Raw genomic sequence first — 10120 nt, 5'->3', positions numbered from 1 at the left:
CTAATTTTATAATTAAACTTTGTCCTTATTGTAAATTGCTTCGCTAGAAACAAGTCTAGCATAAAATATTTAGCTGTAGTATCCATGACTATGAGCATCCCATTCTCAATAACTACTATAGTAGAATTGATGGGATAATGAACGTAAGAGATGAAAAAAAATATATAGTAAAATATAATAAATAAGATTTTTATTTAATTTTTTGAGTTATTTTTAAAATTTCATACATTAATTTGTAAATATATAAAGTAACATTTGTAAAATTTCTAACATCACTTGGAAAGGTGAGGATAAGCTCGTTTTGATATTCTATCGAAATTTAGAATTATGGGTCATTCTTTGTTGCACACTTTTTATGGTATGTGACTGTGTCATACCTGCCTTTTGGAGAATTCTCCTAGCATTACGTGTGTGATTAATAAATTTATTAACTAAAAAAAGTGTTTATAACAATGGTCACATAGTGCACTCAAATTGCCAATGATGAAATAGAGGTTGTTCAAGCTCATGTTGATTGACCTGATTACATCAGTTTGAAAATCTTCCAACTATTATCGATCGTGGGCATGTGGGTTGTTGATCAATTCTATAAGAGAGTTGAATCAATTGAACTCGCGAGCCTCTCGTCAATGTTGGCAATTTGGTTGATGTAGCAATAGGTAAGTTGATGAAGATCTCAATAGCTAGAGAATATGGTGAAAATCTAGATATCCCTACTAGATCTTAATGAGACCTCAAGAAATCTATTGAAGCTCATGTAAAAATTAAGTCGTATAGGGGAAAGCGAGGGACGATGACACGTGAAATAGAAACAAGGCATAGCAGTGACTAGGGAAGTATGGTATTGGGTGAATCACTTTCGATGGATCGAGTTTATTGAATTCCGATACTGATTGGGTTTCATTGATGCTAAAAATTGTGTGATTAGGATTGGAATTAATTTAGTCATGTGGTGTCATATTATAGATTGGATGTACTAAATAATTTCCCTCATGTTTCAGTTAGTAAAAAGAAAATATAGTCATTGGTTTGATGAGATTAGATTCAAACAACTCATGTCTCATTGATTGGATTTTTTTAGTAGCTTATATTACAAGCACTGCTTTAAAAACTAGACTGAACCGGTCAGTTCAACTAGGAACTGGACACTAGTTTGGTCTAGTTAAATGCCCTAAAATCGATAAAAAAATCGGGTTAAATTAAGAATCAAGATTCAAACGAGTTCTTTGACCATACTGGTTTTTAAAATCAAGATTAGAAGTCATATGATGACAAACTCCCAAAAAAATTTCTCACCTGACAAAGATAAAACTTTACATTAATTTCACGGGCCACATAATATTTTCAAAAATATTATAGTTTTCTGATAATTTGATATTTATAAAGCAGAGAAAGGATTTGAACTCTAGATATAATGTACATACCAAGAGGTGTCAACCAATTAAGTTCCAAGAATTTTTGCTGAAAAATATTTTAATTAAATATCTTTTTTTGACCAAAGATATTATAGTTAAATAAAAACACTTCATTTCATGCACTAAGAAAAAAAAAAAGTGGGTTCTAGTTAGCTCAACTGGTAAAGTCTCTGATGATTGAATAAGAGATCCGAGATTCAATCCCTATCTGCACCAAAAACTGATTGGTGTCTTAGTTTTATTATAAAAAGTTATCATCAGAAACGGACATCATAGGTTGAAACTCTCTCCCAAAAAAAAAAAAAAGATTAAAAAAAAGTTACATATGATAATCCATCAATGTTCACATTTATGTGCTTTCTATAAGTAGCTGAAACTTGAAAGTGTTTATTATGCCTTAGATTTTATGCCTATTTATCTTTCATATCTTTATCATTCACAATTTTGATGCCTCAAATTTCAAGGGTCACATAATAGTTTGCTTTTTCTAATTCCTAGTTTTTCAAATTGAATTGAAGTTACAAATAGAAAAAAGAACTAATAATATTGTCTCATTTAATTTTAGTCTCTTTTCAACAAATTACTCCATTCGTTCCAATTTGTTTGTCCTATTTGAAAAGTCAAATTTTTTAAGAGAATATCATTTATTGTCTTGTATATCTTATAAAAATGTATAAGTTTACAAAACAACCCTTAAATAAATTTATTAGCTTTTTTTTTTTGAAGAGTTATTCTTAATGAGACAACTAAAAAGGTGCCCCAATTAGATTGATTTTTTTAATAATTGTTAGTTTTATTTTCAAATAATTTTGAAAATAAAGTAGGGGTATAATAGAAACATTAGTAAATTAATAACTTTTACTTTTAGAAATATGATAATATTTTGAGACATTCCAAAATAAAATAGAGGACAAACAAACTAAGACAGAGGAAGTACAAGTCAAGGCTCACATGGCCTGCCCTAGAACCATATTTCACCAAGTCTAATTTAGGTTATTTTATTCTTTAGATGTCTTCTTGGCTTGATCAATGACAGCAATGAATGATTCCGCATCCTTCTCCATTGCTCGAACCTGCAAATTGTATTTGATTAATTAACTTTCCATAAACAAATTGTAAAACAAACAACTTTTACTTCTACTGATAAGGGGAAATATGGACTTAGTTCTTAGGAATTGGCACCGTTACTTTTAGATTCAAATCATAAAATGGGAATATGGGCTTGAGTTCAAATTAGACCATTCAAGACTCAATAACTATGTATTAAATTACCACCGCACACCCTTAGCGCGATGGTCACTCTATAAGCATAAGTACTTGTGGAGTGTTGGAAGTGGCGAGGCAACGGTCAGGGTTCAAGTTTTCAAAAGGGAGCTTCACACCATATTCACTTAGATTATGCTAGAGTAGAATTTCTATCTTATATTTAAAAAAAAAAAAACTTTGTATTAAATTATTTCTTTGTCAATTTTATTGTTCAGATCACATAATCTCTTCATACTTATCATGTTAGGGAGATAAACATCTTAGAGAGACTCCTTGAGTGATTAACATGACATATAGAGACACTTTAACCTAAAAGGCCTAAACCTAATGGGTGTGTGCTTAATTATATTATATTAACCACTCATTCTTTCTTATCATTATTTAATGTGGGACTTCACTTACACGTGTACACCCAACAATCTCCCCCTCACGTGTGAGTCTCTGCCTCTCTGTAAGTTTCAAGACCTCTCTATGGGCCATTGACAATTCCTACTTTCTCTCCCTTGCCTTATGGGTTTTTTCCTTCACTAGTGCATCATCCATGGGCTTTCATGTGTCAACCCCGCATGTCTTTTATCCTCCATAGGAACCTCACACCTTACCATTGTCTAGCATCATTGGCAATAATACTCCTTTGCTGGTCCTTTTCCAAGATCATATGTGTGGGCTTTATAGGCTTGCTTGGTGCAATATACCCACACCAACTGTGAAGAGGACCCATCATTGCTCCATTGCGAAATTACTCAAAGTATACACACCTCGTTCCCACTCCAACTGGAAAAGGAACCTCAATAACCTTACCACTTTTGCCCCACACTACCATGGACTCTGATACCACTTGCTGGGTCCCAAATAATATTATCACCAATATTAGAAATCCAAAATAACAATTACATACAAGAACACAAACATTTATGTGAAAAACCTTTTTTCTTTGAAGAGAAAAATCACGAAACAAACTCTGAATCAATTTACTATTATCAAATCTGTTACAATAATTCTCAAGTTTATGCCTAACTTGAGATTCACCAAATACAATAATAAATCTTCTAGTATATGTCTCACGACTAAAGAAAAACTTCTTGTTTTCTTTGCTCACACACACACACACACACACACAAATTATTTTTCTCAAAAACGGCAACACTTTGCACTCTCTTCTTTATTTTTTTCTTCATGCACAGCTCTCTCTCTCTCTCTCGCTTGTCTTTCTCTCTATGCAACTATCCTTTTTGCATTCTTCTCTTCTGCAGCACACCTTGTTACTGCTATCACCCACTTTCTTATGCGAGTTTTCACATGAGTCCTGTACATACTGCGAAATGCATGTCCTCTTGCAACAACCAACAATCTTTTAGTAAGTTTCAATCTTTCATTGCCAAGGTAGTTACAATAACTTGCTCGATCCATAGCTAATGTAGAAAACACATTCATCCTTAAATCCGAAACATGTCGCACATTCTTCGACATCACGGTGCTACCAACATTGGTTTCAATGCACACATTGCCAATTCCCACAATTTTTGAGTAATTGGAATTACTCGTCTGCACAGTACCAAAGTCCCTACTTTGTATGTGGTGAATAACCCTTTCCTAGGAATAACATGGTGGGAGGCTATCAAATTAACAACACATTCAATATCACTATTAGCAACATGCTCACACTTTTGCTCTTCAATAGAAAGCACCACAACATCCTTAACAATCATAGCAGTTGTAGTATTTTTCTCACTATCATTCTTTTCATCTTTGCTTTCAGTCTGTTCTTTATTCCAATGCCAACAATTTTTTCTTATGTGACATTTTTTTACACAATAGAAGCATTCTCTAGTTTCCTTAAACTAAGATTTATCTCTTGATTGTGACCTATTATTGAACTTAGCCCAATCATTAAGTCCTTTGCTTCTACCTCTACTTTTGAGTTGAGTTTGTGGTGTGTCTTTATATTAGAACTTCATTCTCTCTCCCTTGAGTGAGTGTGTGTGTTTGTTTCTTAAAATAGTTAACATTTAACTATTTTTGGTCATTTTTTAGGTTTCAAGTTTTGTTTTGTTTTGTTTTGTTTGTTTGTTTTTTTTTTTTTTTTTTTTTTTTTTTTTTTTTTTTCATTATAAAGTTTTAGGAGTATTTTTTGTCATTTCTTAGGTTTGGGGGTATTTTGGCCATTTTAAGGTTTGAGAGTATTCGGCAATTTAAGAGGGGTTTAGGATTTATTTATTTATTTATTTTTTTGTCATTTTCAAGTTTTAGAGACATTTTGGTAATTTTGATTATTGGGTAATTGGGTGGGTTGAGATTTAATCGTAATAATTGGATTTGGGTTAGAAGTAATTGGTTAAATGGGTAATAATGGATAAATGAGTTTTATGTCCCCAACCCAGTTATGCCCACCCCAACCTAAACCCACCCATTTGACACCCCTAACTTTAACCTAACTACATGACTTAGTCAAATTACAGGATTGTAAATTGCAATAATGAATACTATGAGATTAGAAGCAAGCAAATTGGATCTTGACCTAGTTAATGTTGAACCTAACCTTATCTATTTCAAACACTTTAGCGATTTCAAACACTTTAGCGGTCCCTTTTTTGCATAACCTTGGAGAAGTGATTAATGAAACTTAGAGATAATGAAATAGGATATAATAAAAGCCTAACTATGCAATTGATACTATTGGTAACTTAGAGCATCTGTATCCGGAGTTGTAAAACTCCGGATATGCTAAATTTTAGCATTCAACCACTAAAAAAATGCATTATTAGAGCACTAGTATTAGGGGGTTTAAACACCCTCCAGTTGCTATTTTACAATCAAATCTTCAAAAATGTTGCTCAATTCAGGTTTAGGTTCTTAAAAAATTTAAGAACTTGTGAACTGTTGGTTTTTATATATAGAACCAACTGTTCACTTGGATGTAAATAAAATAATATTATTTTAATTAAAAAAAAAATCTGATCTTCTCTCTCTTCATTTAGTGACTCTGCATTATCTCTCTCTCTCTCTCTCTCTCTCTCTCTTCCTCACTTAGACTCTCTTCTTCCTTTTCTCCCTCTTCGGATTCCTTTTCTCCTTCTTCGGATTGGCATTATTATAGAGGCTAAAACATAAAAAAATAGAGAAAGAAAAAGAAGAAGAAAAATAGAGAAAGAAAAAAAAAGAAAAAAAAAAAAGAAAACCCAAGCCTAGAAATCCAGTGAAAAGGAATGGAAAAAAAAAGAAAAAAAAATGCAACCAAACCTAGAAGCCCAATATGAAAAAAAAAGAAAAAAAAAAGAAAAAAAGAAAAAAAATGCAACCAAGCCCAGAAACCCAGTGAAAAGGAATGGGAAAAAAAAAAAATGCAACCAAACCCAGAAACCCAATGTTAAAAGGAAAAAGAAAAAAGAAAAAAGAACCTAAGCCCAAAAACCCAATGTTAAAAGGGAAAAAAAAAGAAAAAAGAAAAAAGAAAAAAAAAAAGAACCCAAGCCTAGAAACCTAGTGAAAAGGAATGGAAAAAAAAGAAAAAGGAAAAAAAAATGCAACCAAACCCAAAAAGCCAACGTGAAAAGGAAAGAAAAGAAGAAGAAGAAGAGAATAGAGAAAGGTGATCGTCCTAGACCCAGCGTAAAAGACAAAAAAGAAAAGAAAAAAGAAGACAACGTGTGTTGGAAAAGGCAAAAGGTCTGACCGTGAGTCCCATGTATGTGTGTTTATTTACCAAAATGTCATGAAAACTTAGTTTTGATAACTTGAAAACATCTAAAATATGTTTTCAATTTTCATAACTCATCACTCAAAAATCAGAAAATTGAGTGATGGAAACAAAAACTGAAAACACATCCAAACAAACTACTCAGCTGTGGGACCCACCAATTTTGAGTTATGGGTGATGAAAACAAAGTTATGGATGGTGGAAAACTATCAATCCAAACAGCCCAATGCTCTTATGATTTGTAAACTCAAAAAATTCTACAACTTTGCTAATCATCTTAAATTTAGAAACTATTGTCTCAATTGTAAACCTAAAAAATTCTTATTTTATTCTCTCTTTCCTCTGACTCAACACTCTCTCTTTCTTTTCTCTCATCTATGTCATCACTCTTTCTCTCTTTCTCTTTCAAATCCTTTGGTATTTTTTCACCAAGACTCCATGACTAAAGCTAGCTTCTCCTTTAGTTTATTGATGGGACTTTATTGCAATGGTGGCTGAATTTTTCTAGTGTGGGTCATGGGTCCGGCATGTGGGTAATGGTTGGGTTGATGGCAGATCGGGGTGGTGGTGACGGCGTGGTTCTAGTGTTTATATGTGTGTATAAATGTGAAGTCTCACAAAAATAGAAAATGGGTGTCTTTTAGGCTGCGTTTGTTTTGGGTATAAATGATTTTCGGAAAATATTTTACACCCAACAGCGTGTTTGGGTGTACATGTAAAATAAAGTTTTCTGAAAAATCTTAAACTTTGACTGTAAAATAAGCCATTTGACCCGGAAAATCATTTACACTTGTATTTTACCTTCAAATGATTTCAGAACTCAAACACCCAAAGAGAGAGAGAGAGAGAAAGAGCAAGAAGAGAGAGTAGAAAGAGTGAGCTAGTTCGTACCAGATCGCGCCACCGCCCCAACCTCAGATTGCATCAGTCTCGTCACACCCCAGCACTACTGAGATCGCGCCGCCGAGATCGCACCCCTGATCGCATCGCCAAGATTGCACCGCTGCCGTTGCCTTCTAAATCGGACTCTCGTTGTCTCAATGACGTTGGTGAAGCCTATCTCACTTCCAACATCTCCGATCCGTTGCTTCCACGTCGCCGGCGAAACATTTCTCTTAAACCCACCCTCTACAATACCCGATCCACATCTCTTCAAACACATCTCCCTTTTCTTCTCTTCTCTCATGCAGACGCTGGTCCAAGATCACGCCGCCAAGATCGCACCGCCGAGATTGTCTCCCATGACCCACCCATGACCGATCTCTCTCTTTCTTGATCTACCTGTCCCTTTCCCTCAATTTTTGATCACTCTCTCTTCCCCCTCTCAATTTGACCGAATTGTTTAAGTTAGACGAATGGTTTTGTTTTGATTTTTGTTTTTTTAAGTTTTTATATTGAAATTTTCTATTATAAAATTTGTTTGGAAACTGAGAAAATTGTTGAGAAAATGTAAGAAACTAGTAGAAAAATAGCATTTTCAGAATACAATCAAACACATGAAAACATTTTCTAAAACTATTTGCATAATACAGCCAAACACTTGAAAATATTTTCATCTGAAAATATTTTACATTCAACCAAACGCAGCCTTAGTTTTGTTTGTTTGTAAGTGAAATGGGAAAGTTGGATCTGAAAGAAGCGTGATCTTGATGAAATTGAAGGGAAAAATGGAACAGAGAAATTAGATTTGGGGTCTAGTTGGTTGTTGATTTAGCGAGAATGGGATTTGGGTGATGAAGAAAGATATCAGATAAGGAAAGATGGTTTCTTTCAAGGGTAAATTCAATCAAAGATCTCTCTCTCTCTCTCTGCTAAGTCTCTGTTTCTTGGTCTTCGTCTATGGCTTTCTTTTCTCTGATGCGCTTGTGCGTGGGAAGCTGGGTAAACGTGGAGACTATTCTAAAACGATGAGTGGCTTGCCACAATATGTGGCTCATGGTGGAGGCTCTCTCTCTCTCATGATGTTTTTGGGTTTTATTTAGTTTTAGGTTATATTATTATTTTATTATGTAAATATATTATTATAATATGTTGGAGAGTAAAATAAAAGTTTAGAAATTAAGTATATTGTAATGTGATATAGCATAATAAATAAATTAGTTTTTAATACGATGAAATGAGATTTTTTTGAGGTGACTTATGCACAAAGGCTTAAAAAAAAAAGGGTATTTATTAGGTATGACCTTGTCAATGACATCTTCTACCAGCCGGGCATCCTTGGCTGTTGTTTCCGCTACATTTTCAATAAATGTTGCAACAACTTTAAGTTTTCCTCCTGCTGGAAGGTGCTCTGCAATTTCTTCAGCTACTATTTCCACTTCCTCCGCCACCTTTTCTACGACCTCCGCCACATCTTCTGCTGTGTCCACCACAGTATCAACTTCCTCTGTATATGTCAAATCCAAGCACCAAATTAAACCCCCGTTAACAATGACGATGTAAACTCTGGTTCCAAAAAAATTTGGGGTCGGCTAGAACAGACTGCTATAAGATGCATAAGTGATGCAGATATGCATTATAATTGACAAAATGGAGGAGAACAAGTTAAGTTTCCTTACGTTTTAGCTTGAGTAATGGCCCAAATTTGATTCCAATGAAGGGTAGAATTGCTGATGCTATCAGTCCAACAATCCAAACTTTCCTGCTCCTGATATTGGCATAAACTTTTATTTGTCTCACAAGATAGAGGAAAAAAAGAGAAGAAAGAATATTACAAATCAAAAAGATTATACACCTATGATTTTTCTTACTGTGGACCAGGAGAAGCTGGATTAGATGGAATTGGAGGTACTAACGGGACACTGCTATGGACAGCCACATCCCTATACATCCAAATAAAATTACTTAAGCTGAAAAATACTTTTATGAAAATCACCCAGAAAATTTTCTCAAGAAAAAAAAAAAAAAATCACCCAGAAATTGTTAGGCAAAATCAAAGAATAAAAAGTAAAAACTAGTACATCTTTCTTTTGCTGACAACTAGCTCTCTCAGGCTCAGCCCAATTTTGAGAAAGTGTAACCTCTGATCAGTACCAAGAAAAGACCTTTTTTCGTTGCGTTTTGAGATAAGCAGAAGACGACAAGGATTTGGGATTAAAGATTGGAACCTGTGAGAGGTACCAATAAGTGCTCGCTGCTTTGATGCAGACATAAAGAACCTGCTTGTATAACTCTTCACAACAAGTGCTAGCTGCTTTGATAATCAATCTAATCTTACAAGTTTGTGTTAATAACTGACAGGTTTTCAATCAAGACGAACACTTGAAAGAGGTAAGAGGTTTGATCTTTGAACTATGAAATACAGATTGGCAAGAACGTGCCTGTTAAAATAAGAATTGGAAAAACTAATTAATGTGACTTGGAGGGATGGTTGAGACTAATTAATGTGATGAGGGATGGTTGAGGCTAATTAATGTGACTTGGAAGAATGATTGAGGCTCGGGTAGAAAACAATCCGAGCCGAGTATTAAATATTCAAGTTTGTTCATTTAATTTTATTTTGAATACGAGTTGAGCTCGAGTTTATTGTTAAATAAGATTTTATGTTTAAGTCTGACTCATTTTCTAGTCAAGCAAGCTTGAGCTTGTTCACAACATGGACGGAGTTAGATTTGGACATTATGGGGCAATGGCGCCCCCTAATTTTTTTTATAAAAAATATTAGTATATATATAGCTACTAATTTTAGTAATTTTGGTCTATAAAATTACACTTCCCCCCTTAACAATATCATTAATTCTTT

At 33.9% G+C, this 10120-nt stretch overlaps 1 protein-coding gene across 1 annotated transcript; it reads right to left on the bottom strand.

Annotated features, from left to right (window-relative positions):
- Nucleotides 1–2255: 2255 nt before the first annotated feature.
- Nucleotides 2256–9749, bottom strand: LOC111984981 (uncharacterized). Its single transcript, XM_024016602.2, has 5 exons — nucleotides 9339–9749; nucleotides 9129–9200; nucleotides 8937–9025; nucleotides 8562–8764; nucleotides 2256–2488 (listed from the first exon to the last, which is right to left on the bottom strand). Exons 1-5 carry the CDS (start codon nucleotides 9527–9529, stop codon nucleotides 2414–2416), a joined length of 630 nt encoding a protein of 209 aa, XP_023872370.1. The 5' UTR covers nucleotides 9530–9749; the 3' UTR covers nucleotides 2256–2413.
- Between the last annotated feature and the right edge of the window lie 371 nt (nucleotides 9750–10120).

Source organism: Quercus suber, unplaced genomic scaffold, assembly GCF_002906115.3.
Source record: "Quercus suber isolate HL8 unplaced genomic scaffold, Cork oak 2.0 scaffold_73, whole genome shotgun sequence".
NCBI classification, from domain to species: domain Eukaryota; kingdom Viridiplantae; phylum Streptophyta; class Magnoliopsida; order Fagales; family Fagaceae; genus Quercus; species Quercus suber.
Note: the sequence above shows the minus strand (reverse complement) of the source record. Positions and strands in the feature narration are given on the sequence as shown.